The sequence below is a fragment of the Gastrolobium bilobum genome, unplaced genomic scaffold (genome assembly GCF_033153095.1).
Source record: "Gastrolobium bilobum isolate Gb01-03AN ecotype WA unplaced genomic scaffold, APGP_CSIRO_Gbil_v1 utg20050, whole genome shotgun sequence".
NCBI classification, from domain to species: domain Eukaryota; kingdom Viridiplantae; phylum Streptophyta; class Magnoliopsida; order Fabales; family Fabaceae; genus Gastrolobium; species Gastrolobium bilobum.
The window spans coordinates 6425-24376 of NW_026899641.1; the positions used below are offsets into that span (position 1 = coordinate 6425).

The 17952-nt window shown below is 38.1% G+C and overlaps 2 protein-coding genes across 3 annotated transcripts; both read left to right on the forward strand.

Annotated features, from left to right (window-relative positions):
* The first annotated feature begins 411 nt into the window (after positions 1–411).
* Positions 412–9462, forward strand: LOC133292165 (uncharacterized). The gene is made up of 3 exons (XM_061490540.1): positions 412–570; positions 1543–1698; positions 6977–9462. Exon 3 carries the CDS (start codon positions 7316–7318, stop codon positions 9194–9196), a length of 1881 nt encoding a protein of 626 aa, XP_061346524.1. The 5' UTR covers positions 412–570; positions 1543–1698; positions 6977–7315; the 3' UTR covers positions 9197–9462.
* A 140-nt stretch (positions 9463–9602) lies between these two features.
* Positions 9603–17952, forward strand: LOC133292166 (uncharacterized). 2 transcript variants are annotated; one of them, XM_061490541.1, is made up of 4 exons: positions 9603–9720; positions 9946–10502; positions 17181–17237; positions 17326–17952. In XM_061490541.1, exons 2-4 carry the CDS (start codon positions 9954–9956, stop codon positions 17662–17664), a joined length of 945 nt encoding a protein of 314 aa, XP_061346525.1. In that variant the 5' UTR covers positions 9603–9720; positions 9946–9953; the 3' UTR covers positions 17665–17952. The 2 variants fall into 2 exon arrangements, with proteins under 2 accessions (XP_061346525.1, XP_061346526.1); XM_061490542.1 differs by having other exon boundaries at positions 9630–9725; positions 9952–10502.

The window sequence follows — 17952 nt, forward strand, 5'->3', positions numbered from 1 at the left end:
ATTAAATCCCCAAAATATTGTTCCATGTTGGTAGATACCAGCGCGCCACGACAGCTCCTGCCTCCACTAGCGAAAGACAAAACACAAAGCCCAGAATAGACAAAGTAGGAAAAGACGAAATCACCCTTCATCGTGTCGACTCAAAATGCTGAGCCAGGGGTAGTCACGGAATTCACGCCGGTATCCATTTCGACCAAAAAGTATGCATGCCCTGCAGGCATGTGAAACATGTCCTCCAGAAGGTCATTTGTGTCATTCCACAAACCCTCGATATTTCCCTAGCTTATTACCATTACTCGCCAAAGGAAAATTTTCATAAAATTAAAAGAAATAATAAAAAAAAGCGAGCCGCCCCTACTTTTATTTATTACCAGGGCTTTATTACGTAAATGAATTTCTCTCCCTCCCTCTCTCTCTCTCTCTCTCTCTCTCTCTCTTTTGCTTATGTTCCTCTTCCCTTTGCTTCTTCCTTCAATATTTCTCTGTTTTATCTTCGTCTTCTTCGTTCTTTGAGTGATTCTCAGATCTGTATACTCTCTCTAGTCTCTATTTAGGTTTTTCTTCTTCACGGTATATGTCTAATCTGATTCTGCTTTCATTTCTCTCCCTTAATACTGTGTTTCTGTAATTGGATTGCTCTGTGATTCCTTGGTTTTTTGTATTGTTATATAGCTGCTGCCTCTTATTGCTTTTGGTGTCACAGGTTTTTTTTTTAATTTTATTTTTTGCGAATTGTAAATAGCTGGTTCCACTTGGCCTTTGCTAACTATGTTGTGTTATTGGTTCGAGCTGCTGCTATATGTTATTGGTGTGTTGGGTTTTTTGGAATTCAGGGTATGGTTTATGAATTGGGGGATTCCTTTGTATGTGATATGATAATCTTTTCTGTTACTCATTCATGTTCTTGGTTGGGGAATTTACTAGATTTGGTTCTGGGGTTTGCACTCTTTATGTTTTTTGTTTGTGTTGTACTCATGAACTCTGATGGTGGAATTTCAAGAAAATATTATAATCTTCGATCTATTTGTATTATTATGCGTTTTTTTTTTTTTTTTTTTTTTTTCTGATGTGGTTATGATGTTGGCAACTAACTGGTTATCCTTTGAGTGATTAATTTTCTCTGCATAATCCCTTGGCTTTATTTTTCAATTTTTTTTTTTTTTGCAATATTTTCCTTCTTTTTAATATCTTAAATCTAAGATTTAAAAGAATGTGTGAATCTAGATAATGAATGTGTGATTTTTATTTTTTAATTTTTTTTATTGGATAATTTTACTTCACTGTTGCTGGTTCTCTTATAGTCATCATTCATGCCTGTTTTTCGGTTGTGAATATTTTTTATTGGCACGATATATTACAAACATGCATACTGGTTGTATACCTATCTTATTATTAAGTTATCCTGATTGAGTTGTTGAAGTCTTGAAGGTAATGTAGCACAGTACGCTATGTTGGTTTTTCTGCTCCAGATGAGAATTCCTATTTTGCTTTTACTTCCTAGCTTGAGGTTTGAATTGCTTTTTATGCTCGAATTTCTTGCAGGAGCAACCCCACGTATCTTTAGCATTCTTTTGTATATTTGGAATGGTTTCTACTGGAAACTTGACAAATAAATTCATATACTGAAAGGAATTTATGGCGATGGAGCCCCATACAAACAAAATGGGAAAGTATCCTACTCCTATTAAATTGGCGAAGGTCAGAGAACTCCTCATGATGTTTTCAGCTTCCTTTTTATCCTTTTCTCTGTTTGAAGCTTTAATTTTTTCTGTTTTCTTTTGGTTCTGTTTCAAATCAAAGCTATATTTTTGGCATGCTCCTACAAAGATATTTGAGGTTCTTTCTTAATGAAATGAATAAACTTTGTCTTCCATATTCTGTTTCTGATCTTCTTTTCTTGGTTTTTGGTCCTTTAAAAATTCATTTTATGTTGTACATACAGGAAGGTACTTCTCATGTATATTTGCTTTTTGCAAATTTTAATTTTTTGGGCTGAGAATGCTTACAACTTTAATAGCAAAGTTATATCCCTAAATGAGTGTCTCCTTGTGGGTGATAAAGTTCAAGATGTCTTCCATTCTACTCTCGATTTTGGGATAACGACCAAAATGCCACACTATTCACAAAAAATTACCTGAATGTTACGGACCAATTTTTTTTTTCTTCCAAAATGTGACGTTACCTAACTCGCTACAACATCTAGCGAGTTAGGTGTGCACACGTGGCAGCAGGTTCATGGCCACATAAGCCGCTGCACAGTGCAGTAAGATTACGTGGCAAACAGATTCTGCACCAGCCTGCCACGCGGCCTAAAACGCTGGACATCTTGGCGTGTTACCTGTCAGCTTTTCTGACACGTGGCCAAAATCGCTGTGCTGTATAGTATATTATGTGTCAGCTTTTTCCACACGTGTCAAAGTCGCCCAACAGTCTAGCGTTTTTAGTTCAATAAATTCACCACTTCCCCTCCCATTTCATGCGTCAGTGGAGTGTCGTTTCTCTTCCGTGGTTACATTTCGTTTCTGTTCAGTTAATGTTTCTGTTGTTTTTTTTTACATCCCATTTCTCACATTGTTCAATAAATAGTCATCTGAAGTTGCATTTTTGTTCTTTTTTTGTCATCCAAAATTTTTCAAAATGAGTGATGGCAATGATTCATTAATTGTCTTAGTCTATTACAATGGGAGGAAATATTTTGATCCTAATGGACAAGTTTTTGAAGGAGATACAAAAGTATTTCGCATGAGCCCGCGATGTAGCTTTAATGAACTGAAGAAGACAATATACAAGAAATTGAGATTACAACGTGGTCAATCTCTGTCTCGCTTGACGGCTCGATGCGCCTAGGGTAAAGAAAGTTGGGTTCCGGTGGAGATTGTTGAGGATGAAGATATCGCCTTAGTAGTAGATGCATTTTGACTGCATCCAGACGCCATATTTATTGAGCTATATGCGGAAGTAGACTCCGGTTGACAGTCCAGCAGTCAACGTTCTCTCCCTTCCATTCACTCAATCGACATAAATAGAGAGCCGTTGGTGAATCCTGAAGATAGATATATGTCTCACCCCCACCACCGATACCAATGTCACTTGAATTGCATCCTACCCAAGATGAGTATGCTCCAACATGCTGTACATACAGCTCAGACGACCAGACAGATGAAGGGGTTATTCCTGAAAGCAACTCGTCGAACACTGATGTGGAGCGCGATTTCGATTCATGTCCGTCCACCGCCATGTGTCATGCGATTCTTTCACTGGACATTGAGCGTGTTATGTCTGTCACGGCTGATAACTTGCGGTATAGGCGAGTAAGTACAATTGAACCCCAACTAAAAGTACCCACTCGTGGAAAATCATCCAACAATAGTAAAAATCGAGCGGGCACAAAACTGGAGGCAGTTTCCACAAAGAGCATCCCGCCTAAGATGTGCATGATCAATGCCCTCGTGTACCTAATGCGCTGTGCCTCTGCCCTTACATACGGACTATAATGACCAAAGCGCTAGCGCAACCATCGAAGGCTCATCTGACCACCCGTCATGTCACGATCTGTTTCTGGCTGAATTCCGAGGTTTTCAAATATTAATTGCCGCCAATCATATTGTCCAGCACAATAGGACATAACGTCACCATCCGTGGGCAAACCCAACAAATGGTGTACATCCTCTAGGGTGATCGTCATCTCTCCATGCGCCATATGAGATGTCTGCGTCTTAGGCCACTAACGCTCGACAAACACGGAAATAAGGGTATGGTCAATCTGAAACAATAAAAGTAGGTGATGTTTTCAAATTAATACAATTAATCCATATGAATAAAAAAAAGCAATAAATGAATACTTACGTCGTGGTTGCACAGCTGCGCAGTATGAAAGAATCTAGCCTGCCTCAGTACGGCTCGATGTCCTCATGTATGTTCAACAGGTCATGTGTGGCGGCGTGTTTGATTTTGAGTCGTCGATCGCCCGACCATTCTACACATATGTGGAAATGTGTTTCTCCTTTAATGTCACGAGAAAGGTATCAATGGGGCCCGGTGTAATGACGCCACGAGGAGATCTTAGAGAGCCAGGAGGTGTGTGCTCATGCTACTCACGGGGTGATGAACCAATCGGTGAATCAGGCGGGGAATCCATGAATCAATGAACATAAACTAAATTAAAATAACTTAATTAACAGATGTAAATTAAATAAAATTAATTAAGAAATCCTAAAAATACTTAATCAACAGTTATAAAATAATTTAAATTAATATAAACTAAATTAATTAACAGACATAAATTTAATTGAATTCATTAACACTCCTAAATTAAATTAAATTACTTAATAGTTCAAAAATAATTTAACTTACGTAAATTAGATTAAATTAAATTAATTAACACTCCTAGATTAAATTAAATTAATTAACAGACATAAATTACGTTTAATTCATTAACACTTCTAAATTAAATTAAATTACTTAACAGTTTAGGATACCAAAAAAAGAAAAAATTACTTAACAGTTCAACAATAATTTAACTTAAAATATCACTAAATTAAATTAAATTAATTAACAATCTTAGATTAAATTAAATTAATTAACAGATATAAATTAAATTTAATTCATTATCACTCTTAAATTAAATTAAATTACTTAACATAAAATAAAATAAATTAAATTAATTAACACTCCCTAGATGAAATTAAATTAATTGACAGAGATAAATTAAATTAAATTAACAGTCCTAAATTAAATTACTTTTACATAAGTTATTTAAAACTAAAATATTCAAACCAATGTTAATTTTTCTTAAATCATTTTATTTCAAAATACAAAATTTAATAATTAAAATTATCCTATAATTTATTTATACTAACTCATTCAACAAACATATAAATCATGTCATCTATCATAGGGTTTAATTTCTACACTAGAAAATTAATTAATATCTAAATATGTCATCTATCCTAGGATTTAATTCCTATACTAATAAAAAATATCATCTAATCTATCATATAAAATAACAGCATTTAAATTTAAAACAATAAACTAAATTGTAGTGAAAAAAAATGAAAAATTAAAACTAACTTGTATAAGAGGGGAAGGGAACCGGTTTGTGTGAAAGGGGGAGGGGGGCCTAGTGAGAGAGAATGGGAAAAAGGGGGATTGTTTTTATAGTGGTGAGGACCACTAAAAACGTTGAATAGCCCAGCGGTTTTGTCCCCGTTGTGACACGTGTCACACATGCATTGCATGGTGCTGCAGTGGCCATGTAAGATGCTATGCTGCCCAGCGAGTTTGCCACGTGTCAGACACATGATATGCTATGCTGCCCAGCGAGTTTAGGCCGCGTAACAGGCTAGTGCAAAATCTGTCTGCCATGTAATCTCGCTGCACTGTGCAGCGGCTTACGTGGCCATGAACCTGCTGCCACGTACGCACACGTAACTCGCCAGGTGTTGTAGCGAGTTAGGTGACGTGGCATTTTGGAAAAAAAAATTCCGGTCCGTGGCATTCAGATAAATTTTGTGAATAGTGTGGCATTTTGGTTTTTGTCCCCCCGATTTTGAAAGATATATTTCTTTTGTAATTATTAGTTATCACTGTTGGTAAACTCTTTGCAGAACTTGTGAAACTCTTGAATACTCCAAGAGTAATGCACCTGATAGTCCAAGTTTTAATTTAATCTTGATCTGATGGCACAAATTCGATGTATATGCCACATGTGATGTTCTAATTGACTAGGTGCAATACTTTCTGGAGGCTGAAAGATTTTCTCCCTTCTCGGTTTTCATTTTTGATTTGTTAAGTTGAACCTCTCATTTTTTATTTCTACAAACAACCTCCGGTTCTTGTTTTGTAATGCATATCTGTTTCATATTTTGATCAGCTTGCTGTAATGAAAGCTACATCTTATTACTCTACTTCTAAATATATTGGTTTTGATTTTTCATATAATAATCTTTTTTTTTTCTCAGTGATGAAACTAGTATGCAAAAATCATGTAGTATTGTAATTTAAGATCAAGATTTTTTTTTTTTTTATATTTTTTTTTATATTTTTTTCTTTCAAATTATTGAAAATTTGCACTAATATTTAGCATGAATGTGGATTTTAAGGGTGAAGTAATTGTTTGTGGTAAAAATATATCGAAATTACCTGAACTATGATGAGAAGGCACCTTTTTTTAATAGAAGAAAGTGTACTTTTTTTGAATAGAAGAAAAGGCACCATCTTTTGCAATCGATTTACAGTAAGATAGCTGTTGTGGAAAAGATTTAGCGGCACTGATATGGATATAACAAGGCTTGTGCTGACTGTTCAAGCTGCAAGTGTGAAAAATAGATTTTGTGAGAGAAAACACAATAGTTATTTCAATTATATCTAGTCTTTGCTATATGATCGTTAAAAATATTTCATGGAAAATGCTCATCTTCCATTTCCTTATGTTTCTATATACGATGTTTTCACACTGTCATGCTTTATGGACCCATCTTCATATAGATCAAGGGAGAGTTCAATGATTGCTGTCTGAAAACTTGTTTTTCCTGTTGCGATGCCAAGGTATAATTTAAAATTGAAGGCTACAATACTAAATTTTGATGCGCATTTTGGGATAATACAGACAGAAATTATTGCTTTATATGATACTTGTCATTTTTTAATTCTGTGACAACATGTTTAGAATTTTTTCTATTCCTTCACTCTCAAGAACAGTGTATGTCTGTTTTCAGATTTGCCCCATATATGAATATCTTTGTACCGTTGTATCCCTTTTAACATCATTTTGTTAAATTTGGGAGTTTTTATGCTCATGTTTGAGGTGAGATGTGTAAACTTGACATTTTGATTTTTAAACACACGAACTGATCTCTTAGTCTTGGCAGTAAATGGTTTTATATGGGTGCGTTGCGGGTTATAAAAAGGAAGAATTTTCTTCCCCTTAAGCATCAATTTCATAAATTAAAAACTTATTTCCTTCTTTCTTTGTCAGGGTGGATGAAGCTTAATGATTTGTTCACAAGGAGCACAAGAAGCTCCAGGGAACTCTTTACATCAGTATTAACCAGTCTTATAAAAGGTTTCTTTCCAAGAGATGTTATAAGATATTATTGGTGGAACTAACTTCATTAAAAGATTTTGTGAAACTTCGTCCTGGGATACAGTGAAAATGGACAGATCAGATACATCAGGCTTTGTAAGTGGTGGAGGCTGTATAATGGAATTTCTTTTTCTAGCCATAAAGTTCTGGTAGGTATGCGGATCTTGTAGAAGCATGTGGTGAACTGGTCTTCTTTTTCAACCTTCTGTAGCTGTAGTGCACAACATCTGGATGATGGATTTGAACAAGAAAGCTGTACTGTCTCCTCATGATGCTGAACTTAGGAAAAATGATAACTTTGGCGATACTACATTATGCTTGAATGGAATTGGCTTTGGAGAAACCAACAAGGCTAGTTATAGATGTGCTGATGATGGCTGCAGATTGGTGCTGGGATTGGGCCCAACCCCAATGGCGTATGGCGATGACTATGACAATTTGGGGTTTAATAAGAAGAAAAAGTCGGCCAATCTTTTTCCTCTGCACATGCCATCTGAATGTGATTCAATCCTTCAACTTGGTCTTTCGGGTGGAACTAATGAGGCATCAGGTGTGCTGGACCACTCAGGTTCAACCGAGACTGATGTGAATGTGCCATGTTTTTCAAGCCAAATATCTGTAGAAAATAATTATTTAAGGATTCCTGTTGTTGATGAGGGTTCTACCTCGGCAAAGAAATCAGGTGGCTATATGCCATCACTTCTTTTGGCTCCAAGAATGGATAATGCTAAAATTTCGGTGCAGACCCAAGAACTAATTATTGGGACAAAACCTCAGCTGTGCCCGGAACCATCCGATGCTACAAATTACTCACTCGGCACCACATATTCTACAGGGATAACTTCAGACAACAGAACAAACAATCCCAAGAGATGTAGATTTTTTGGCTGTATAAAGGGAGCTCGAGGTGCTTCAGGGCTTTGTATTGGACATGGGGGTGGACAGAGATGTCAGAAACCGGGATGCAACAAGGGTTCCGAGAGTCGTACAGCTTATTGTAAGGCCCATGGTGGAGGGAAGAGGTGCCAATACTTAGGGTGTACTAAAAGTGCTGAGGGTAAGACAGATTATTGCATAGCACATGGTGGTGGCAGGCGATGTGGTTATCCAGGTGGGTGCACAAAAGCTGCAAGAGGTAAGTCAGGACTTTGCATTAGACACGGAGGGGGTAAGAGATGTAGGATGGATGGTTGCACCCGGAGTGCAGAAGGGCAGGCTGGGTTGTGCATCTCTCATGGGGGTGGACGCCGTTGTCAGTTCGATGGATGTACAAAGGGTGCGCAAGGGAGCACTATGTTTTGCAAGGCACATGGTGGTGGGAAGCGTTGCTCATTTGCAGAGTGTACCAAAGGTGCTGAAGGAAGCACCCCACTGTGCAAGGCACATGGTGGGGGGAAGCGTTGCCTTTTCAACGGGGGTGGTATTTGCCCAAAAAGTGTACATGGTGGAACAAACTTCTGTGTTGCTCATGGTGGTGGAAAGAGGTGTGCTGTTACAGGTTGCACCAAGAGTGCACGTGGCCGAACTGACTGTTGTGTTAGGCATGGCGGTGGAAAGCGGTGCAAGTTTGAAGGCTGTGGGAAGAGTGCTCAGGGAAGCACAGATTTCTGCAAGGCCCATGGTGGAGGAAAACGATGTAGTTGGGGAGATGGAAAGTGTGAGAAATTTGCAAGGGGAAAGAGTGGGCTCTGTGCTGCTCACAGCAGCTTGGTGCAAGAAAGGGAAATGAACAAGGGTAGCCTGATTGCACCTGGACTTTTCCATGGTCTTGTACCTTCTGCTTCCACTGCCTGTAGCAGTTTTGACAACAATTCTTCCTCAGGCGTCAGTGTTGTGTCTGACTCCTATGATTCTATGGAAACTCCAGCTAAAAGACAGCACCTCATACCCAAGGAGGTGTTAGTTCCACTCTCAATGAAATCACCATCTTACTCAAGCTTCTTAACTGCCAAGAAGCCGGACCAAGACAAAAATGGCCACAGCATGGCTGCTGGCTGCAGCGGTGCTCGGAAAGGCCTTGATTTTAACCTGCCGGAGGGCAGGGTCCACGGTGGAGACCTCATGTTGTATTTTGGAGGGAATCTAAAAAATGCATCACTTGATGTTATCTGAAATGAAGGGGATTGTGATGACTCACAAGTTGTAGATTTCACTTTAGGAATTAGGGACCATTTCCATCATGAAATTGTGCATAATGGTTTGTGCTGCTTGTTCAATAACTGGTGTATAGTTGGGTGTTGATTATTAGCCATTAGGCTCTTAATTGTTTGTAGTGCTTCATCAGTAAGATGTCTTTCATTCTTCAATGTAAGGTGGCAAATGTTAAAACAAGGCTCATAAATCCCATGCCACAAACATTATCATTCTCTGCATTTTCTGCAATTAAATCATTGTATTCTGAAATCTAGTTTTATTTTATTTTTAAACAAATATTGTTTTATTCTGTTTCAAATTAAAGCGCTGAGAAACACCGTCGCTTTCTAACCCATGCGTATAAGTAAGTGGATTCTCCTCTCCGACAACGAGTTTCATTCTAAAAAAGCACCCCCTTTTTCTTCTTCCTCTCAATTTTTCTCTCTGCAGAAGAACCTACCAGATGCTGAAACCGCACTGAATCGCCAATTTTTTTTTTTCAGGTAATGTTTTACAATTTTGTGTTGTGAATCAACCACTTCACACTCTTAACATGATATTGATGAAAAATCACGCTGAAATCAAGAGTATAATTAGTTGAGAAACGAAAGGAGAGTTCAATTTTCTTTCCAATTTTCCAAGAAAAGAAAATCGCGTTCGGAAAATTTGTCCACGACTGTGATTCGAAACCGAAAGCTTTCCACGTAACAGCTTCGTGTGAAATGCAGGAATAGTGATGGAGAACAACAGCAAGATGAAGGTTCCGAAGTCGAGGACTTTGAACGAAAACGTTTCGCCGTTTCAGATCGAGTTGGATGATCATAGAGGACGCTATCTCCAATCAACGAACATGAGTCCAAGATTTCAACCGTACGCAGAGAACATCGACGCCGGCTCGCCGCTCGCGCGGTACCTCTTCAGCGCGTCTCCAATTTCCCGGAAGGTTATGATCGGCGACGAGGCCTTCACTTCGCCGACGTTCGGCTCCAGCAAGTACGGCTCCAGCAGGCATTCACTTCTCCGTCGTTCGCGGTCGCCGCTTTCTGCTATTGAGAACGCGCCGCGCTTGTCGCCGCCGATGTACGGAACGCCGGTGAAGGTGGATGATGAAGTTCTTGTGATGGATGATATTCTGGTGAGGCGAATGTCGGGAGAAAAGAACGGAAGGTCTTCATCATCTTCCTCCGGCCGGGGTTCGTCGTCGTCGTCGAAGAGCGTGTTCAAGACGGATATTTGCAGAGCGTGGGAGGAATCTGGAAACTGCCGCTACAACTCCAAATGCCAGGTTGGTACTTCTCGCCATAACTCTAATTATTTAAAGATTTGGATATTTTCTCCATCATTGATATTCTATTTTTTTTATTAAGATTTGATTTTTTTTATATGCAATATATATCAGTCTAAATTAGTAATTTTGCTATTGAGAAAATACAAAGTAAAGCAAGAACCAATTATATCAATTGAATTAAATCATGAACCAAATTATAAATAAATATACATTAAACCAAGTTTAAAAATCGAATTACTTTATTAAACTGATCTGGTTCAGTTTGATATATAAAATCGAACTATATCAAATCATGTCCATTTTTTAGAGAGTAAAAAGAATTATATGAACTAAATCAAACCGAACACCACTATTCTAACATTTTGTTAAAAGATGCCCCTGCTCATTGTATTTATATATTTTGGTTTAACTTAAATATAATATTCCCATTAATATTAGAGAGCGAACGGTTGATTGGAGGCATTAATATATATTGAAATATCCAATAGCGTTCAAATAATATGATATAATATTATTAATGTATATTATATTTTTGCCAAATTTGATTTGAATACTAAATTTGAAATTTATAACCCCCGAAGTCAGCTCAGTTGGCAACTTCCAAAGGTTTGCTTGGGTCAGGAGTTCAAATGCTTCCTCTAGTAGCGAAGTTCAATGCACTCGCCCTTCCAATAAGGAGGTAGCCTTCAGGTTATACTTCGAAGACAAAGTGACCGGAGGAGGTTGAATGAGAATACTTTTCAGGTTGTACATAAAAAAAAATTGAAATTTTATTTAAATTTTAAATTCCAACTAAATTGTTTTGATTAAATATAACTTTTGTATCACCACTTTCTATGTCACTTTCAGCAAATGGACATGATTTGAGCTAAAGTTATAACTAATTTTTTTATTTTCGATTCAATTTCAAATGTCCATCTAATATTATTATATAATAAATAAATAAAATAAGAAGAATAAACTAGAATTTAAAAATTAAATAAAACTATATTTTAATATAATAAAGTAAGATTTGTTTTTAGTCCATCTCAAATGGATTTGAACATCTAATCAAATTATAGATATATAATAAAAAAAGTAAAATCCTATTCTAATTTAACCTCTTTATTATGGGTCCGTATAAGAGACATATTCTAGAAGGTCCAAAAAAGTGTTACGGAAAGAGGAAACTAAAAGAAATAAAGTAAAGAATCTTTGATTGCCACTAATTTTAATACGACGGCTATGGACCTATACTGGGACCCTTAGAAAAGCCACTAAAGGTCCACTATTCAAATATCTATATGTAAAACTCTATAAATAAAAGGTAAAGTTTATAGGTATAGGACACACTCTTTCTTATATATTGTCACTATACACACATCACTTTTTTGGCTACACCGTTATTATGAGCACTTTGATTTGCAACTTTGAAGATATCTCCTCTGTAGATAGCTGAGAGAGCACTTAACACGAGCTGCATTATGACGAAGCCCAAAATATTAAAGCCCAAGATGATCCAAATATTAGAGCTACCAATCACAATAGAATAGACTGCTGACGTGTCTTTCTGTTATAGATTCAGTTTCATATTTTCAGTTACACAGTTAGTTATCAGCTATCAGTTATGATATATATAGTAACTTCATGTATTATTCATTAAATTAATGAGAATAATGATTTTCTTTTCTTCTTCCGGATTCGTTTCTCTCTGTTTCAATATGGTATCAGAGCTTACAAGGCTATCAGAGCTTACAAGGCTCTGATATCCGTTTTCGACGATCGAATCTTGCTTTTCTTTCTGCATTCATCAGTTCTTGCCTTTCTTTCTTTTTTCTTTCATGGCGAATCAATTACCAGAATTTTTAACCAATGCAGCACATCCACTGTACTTGCATCCGAACGAAAATCCGTCTCAGGTGCTTGTAACTCCATTGCTCAATGGGCGAAACTATCACTCGTGGTCTCGTGCCATGTCTATGGCACTCAAATCCAAAAACAAACTTGGTTTTGTTAATGGTAATGTAGCTGTACCAAATGTTGTGGATCCTGACTTTGAAGCTTGGGATCGATGTAACACCATAGTTATGGGGTGGATTCATAGATCCATCACACAAACCATTGCACAGTCCATATTATGGATCGAAACAGCATCAGGTGCGTGGAATGACTTAAAGAATCGCTTTTCACAATCGGATATTCTTCGTGTTTCTGACCTTCAAGAAGATATTTACAAGATCTGTCAAGGAGACAAATCTGTAAGTGAATACTTTACACTGCTGAAAACAATGTGGGATGAATTGGAAATCTTGAAGCCACTTCCAACTCCTGCAGCTCCATGTGTATGTGGAGCCATCTCACAGATGCGAAACTATCGTGATAGAGACCAGACTGTCCGTTTCTTGAAAGGATTAAATGAGCAATATGCTCAGGTAAGGTCACAGATCATGCTCATTGAGTCTTTGCCTAATGTTACCAAGGCATTCTCACTCATAGCTCAACAAGAGCGTCAATTTCAATCAGAAAATAGTTTGAATTTTTCTAATACTCCTCAAGCTTTGGCTGCTGTTGGAGATCAATTTACTCATAGAAGAGGTGGAGGTCAATTCAATGGTGGACGCAATTTCAGAGGTCGTGGACGCAATTATGGTGGAAGAGGATCCATGAATAACAAGCTGTGCACTCATTGTAATAGGTCAAATCATACTATTGAGACCTGTTACATGCTCCACGGCTTCCCACCAGCATACAAAAGAAACAATTTTAGCAGTGTGAATACTGTTGCTGCTGAGATGAATAATAATGAGCGGATGGATACACACTCGATGCAATCATCACCAATGAATATGATTCAAGATCAATACCAAAGAATTCTCAATTTGTTACAGAAGCCAGATCTGAATACAGACAATGCACAGCCATCACATTCAGTTAATGTAGCCAACACCAACCAACCATCCATTACCAACCAATCCTCTGTTAATAACTTCCAATCAGGTATGATGAGCGTAGTGTGGGTAATAGACACGGGTGCCACTGATCATATCACTCATGTCTTCTCACAATTTTCAAGCTATCATGAAATTGATCCAATTTCCATAATGCTTCCCAATGGTTCTACAGTGAATGCTTCCATAGCAGGAACTGTCATTCTTTCTCCAAGACTTACACTAACCAATGTTCTTTTTGTACCAAATTTCCATATAAATCTCCTTTCTGTTACTGCACTTTTAGATTCAGTTTCCTGTATTGTTACCTTTAATAAATCTTTCTGTCTTATACAGGAGAAAACCTTACCTTACCCAACGACGATTGGTTCTGCTGAGAGAAAGAATAAATTGTATGTGATAATCAACAAGTCGAGCAACTTGACAAGAAGTTCTTCTAGCTTAACTTTTCCCATTTCCACCTGTAATGCCATCCATAATAATGAGGCTTCTCTATTATGGCACCAAAGATTAGGCCATGCCTCTACAGATGTAGTTCATTCTATGTCTTTACAATTTCCTTTCATTTCATCAAGTCAGATTACTCATTGTGAGATCTGCCATTTTGCCAAACAACACAAACTACCCTTTTCTTTAAGTAACTCAAAATCTGTTAAAGCTTTTGATTTACTTCATGTTGATATTTGGGGTCCCTACTCAACTGATTCAATCCATGGACACAGATACTTTCTTACTTTAGTGGATGATTTTTCACGTTTCACATGGTTAATACTCATGCGCACAAAAGCTGAGGCTCGTAGTCACTTGCAGCAATTCATAACTTTCATCAAAACTCAATTTGGTGTAATCATCAAAGTTGTACGTTCGGATAATGGGCCAGAATTTCTAATGCATAGCTTCTATAATCAAGCAGGCATCATTCATCAACGCACATGCACTGAGACCCCACAACAAAATGGCACTGTGGAGCGAAAGCATAAGCACATCCTAAATGTGGCTAGAGCACTTCTATTCCAAGCAAAAGTTCCTCTTTCCTTTTGGACTTACACTGTCATTCATGCTGTACATTTAATCAATCGTACTTGCAGTCCCGTCATTGACAATATCACACCATTTGAAAAGCTTTATGGTTCATCTCCTGTACTCACCCACCTACGTGTCTTTGGTTGCCTGGCTTATGCATCTTCTATTTCTTCTCATCGAACAAAGTTCTCACCACGTGCACGCAAGGCTGTTTTCTTGGGCCATCGTGATGGAACAAAAGGTTACTTACTGTATGACTTACTGACTCATGAGTTCTTTGTATCCAGAAATGTTGTTTTCCACGAACAAATATTCCCCTTCCATCCAGCAATTCCCTCAAATCATATCACTGACTCACCAACTCCAGAATCCATAAATCAACCAACCCATACATACACTAACTTCGAAATTTCTTCACTCACCCATACAGCCCAAAATATCCTACCCAACACAAATCCACAGCCAGCCCAATCCCCACCACAGCAAGTTAGAAGATCTTCACGTCAACGTGCTCCTCCTAGCTACTTACATGATTATCACTGCAGCTTATTCTCATCTCAGCTGGACAAATCATCTTCAGGTAATTCCCATAACTTTCCTAAATACCCTTTGACTGATGTTTTATCATATGCAATGTGCTCTTCGGATTACAGAAACTTTTGTCTCAATGTTACCACTCTTACCGAACCCAAATCCTTCACCCAAGCCATCAAATCTAATAATTGGAAGCAAGCTATGGATTGTGAGTTATCTGCTCTGGCTTTAAACAACACATGGACCCTTGTCCCACTCTCCTGGCAAAACACCCATTGGATGCAAATGGGTGTATCGCATTAAATATAAATCCAATGGTGATATAGAACGCTTCAAGGCCAAACTCGTGGCAAAGGGCTTCACACAACTTGAAGGCGTGGATTTGTTCGACACCTTTTCACCGGTTGCCAAGTTAACAACCATCCGTTTTCTTCTTGCAATGGCAGCTGCTAAAGGATGGCTTCTTGAGCAACTTGACGTTAATAATGCGTTTCTTCACGGCGATTTATCTGAAGAGGTATACATGGAACCTCCTCAAGGGTTACTGAATGTTGCACCTAACCATGTTTGTCGTTTGAACAAGTCTTTGTATGGACTTCGCCAAGCTAGCCGTCAATGGTATAGCAAACTTTCCTCTGCATTAGTCTATCTTGGCTACACTCAGGCACAGTCTGACCACTCCATGTTTACTCTTCACAATGGTGATTCTTTCACTGTCCTCCTTGTTTATGTGGATGACATAGTATTATCTGGTAATTCTGCTTTGGAAATTTCACGAGTAAAGTCATTTCTGCATGATCAGTTTCGTATAAAAGACTTGGGTCCTCTGCGTTATTTCTTGGGAATTGAGATTTCTCGTTCTCAAAAAGGCATCCATTTAAATCAACGGAAATACACACTTGAGATCATTTCGGATGCTGGTCTCCTTGCTGCCAAACCGTGTACTACACCCATGGATTCCAATCTTCGATTAGGCAAAGCAACTGGTACTCCTCTCACTGATCCTACCTCATATCGACGTCTGGTTGGAAGGCTCTTATACCTCACAACTACACGTCCTGACATATCCTTTTCAGTGCAACAACTTAGCCAATTCCTCTCCAATCCTCTGGATTCTCATATGTCAGCAGCTACACGAGTTCTTCGTTACCTAAAAGGAGCTCCAGCTACTGGCTTGTTCTTCTCTTCATCATCAAACTTCCATGTTAAGGCTTTTAGTGATTCGGATTGGGGATCTTGTCCCGATACCAGAAAATCCATCACTGGCATTTGCATCTTCGTTGGACCCTCTCTTGTCACATGGCGTTCCAAAAAGCAACCCACTGTATCTCGATCATCGTCGGAAGCGGAATACAGAGCTTTAGCAAGCTTAGCCTGTGAACTTCAATGGTTTCAACACCTTTTCCATGATCTGCGCATACCATGGACCAAACCAGCTTCGGTTTACTGTGACAATAAGTCAGCCATATATCTTGCCCACAACCCAGCTTTTCACGACAGGTCAAAGCACATTGAAATCGATTGCCATGTCACCAGGGAGAAGATTCGTTCTGGTTTGCTCCATCTCCTTCCTGTTCCTTCGAACGCTCAATTGGCTGATGTTCTTACAAAGCCCCTCTCTCCCAAGTTGTTCACTTCTGCAATTCTCAAGTTGGGCCTCTGTAACTTACATAGTCCCACTTGTGGGGGGGTAACACAAGAGCTGCATTATGACGAAGTCCAAAATATTAAAGCCCAAGATGATCCAAATATTAGAGCTACCAATCTCAATAGAATAGACTGCTGACGTGTCTTTCTGTTATAGATTCAGTTTCATATTTTCAGTTACACAGTTAGTTATCAGCTATCAGTTATGATATATATAGTAACTTCATGTATTATTCATTAAATTAATGAGAATAATGATTTTCTCTTCTTCTTCCGGATTCGTTTCTCTCTGTTTCAATAGCACTTAGATCCAATATCAATATCCACCCAATACAACACTCTCTAATTGCTTTTTCGTCTCTTGGCCTGAAGCATTATCATAATTTTTATTGATCGTACAAAAATTAGTATGTTTTAATCTTTTCCATGTTTGTATACTTAATTAAAAAACAAGCATGTAGCATGTTTTTCTGATTCAATAGAAATAAATTGCATGTGGCCTCTATTGGGTATTTGATGGCTTGATGGTATCAATATGTTGCAGATTGCACACGGGAAAGAGCTTCATCCTAGTCGTCTCTCCATGATGAGCAAATATGAGGTAAACAAGCAAAAGGGATATATCACCATGTCCTTCAACATAATAAACACATAATCAGCAATTGAGTATTTCTTCTTGGATTGTGTAGGCACAGACGTCCAAATCACCTTTGAGTGCAGGATCACGCATACATGGCCCAAGTAGCCAGAGTTGTGGTAAGTCCTATGCAGCAGCTGTATCTGGAAAAGAAGTCACAACATCCGAACAAGCTTCACATGAACCTCATCATTCCCTTGTCAATTCCAACACTTTCAATGACTGGTCACCCTTGGATGATGGCATTGATGTTGTCCTCCCAAATGTTTCTGATAAAGCTCCGTCAAGGGAAGAAGTTGATACACACATTTTCAGGATTCTCTATGCACCCTCTACTAAAAGGAGGCTACCGGTATTTGAAGAAATTTGCCAATGTGAAGAGAACCCGTGATTTGTAAAAGGCCTCCTCACTGATGGAAAGTACTCTTGAACATCCTCCTAAGATACTCTCAAAAGTCAAAACCATTGTTTCTTCTGCCATTTGAATAACCCCCACCGTTTTTTTGGAAAATTATCCTCCCCTCCCTCCCTCTTTCTAATTGATTTCAATCTTGGTTGGGTGAATTGATAAGTATAACTGCGGTGACAGTTAATAATCAGTTGAATAATTTTGCATGTTTTCCTATCAGCTGGATCAGAATACAAATATTAGGTTGTTAAGAGTTTGAACAATAATTTT

What these genes read in the sequence shown, in the direction of transcription:
- LOC133292166 (XM_061490541.1), top strand. Translation starts at nt 9,954, where the DNA reads ATGGAGAACAACAGCAAGATGAAGGTTCCGAAGTCGAGGACTTTGAAC. An exon ending in GCTACAACTCCAAATGCCAG is followed by an intron (nt 10,503 to 17,180) that starts GTTGGTACTTCT and finishes AATATGTTGCAG; the next exon opens with ATTGCACACGGGAAAGAGCT. An exon ending in CCATGATGAGCAAATATGAG is followed by an intron (nt 17,238 to 17,325) that starts GTAAACAAGCAA and finishes TGGATTGTGTAG; the next exon opens with GCACAGACGTCCAAATCACC.
- LOC133292165 (XM_061490540.1), top strand. Translation starts at nt 7,316, where the DNA reads ATGATGGATTTGAACAAGAAAGCTGTACTGTCTCCTCATGATGCTGAA.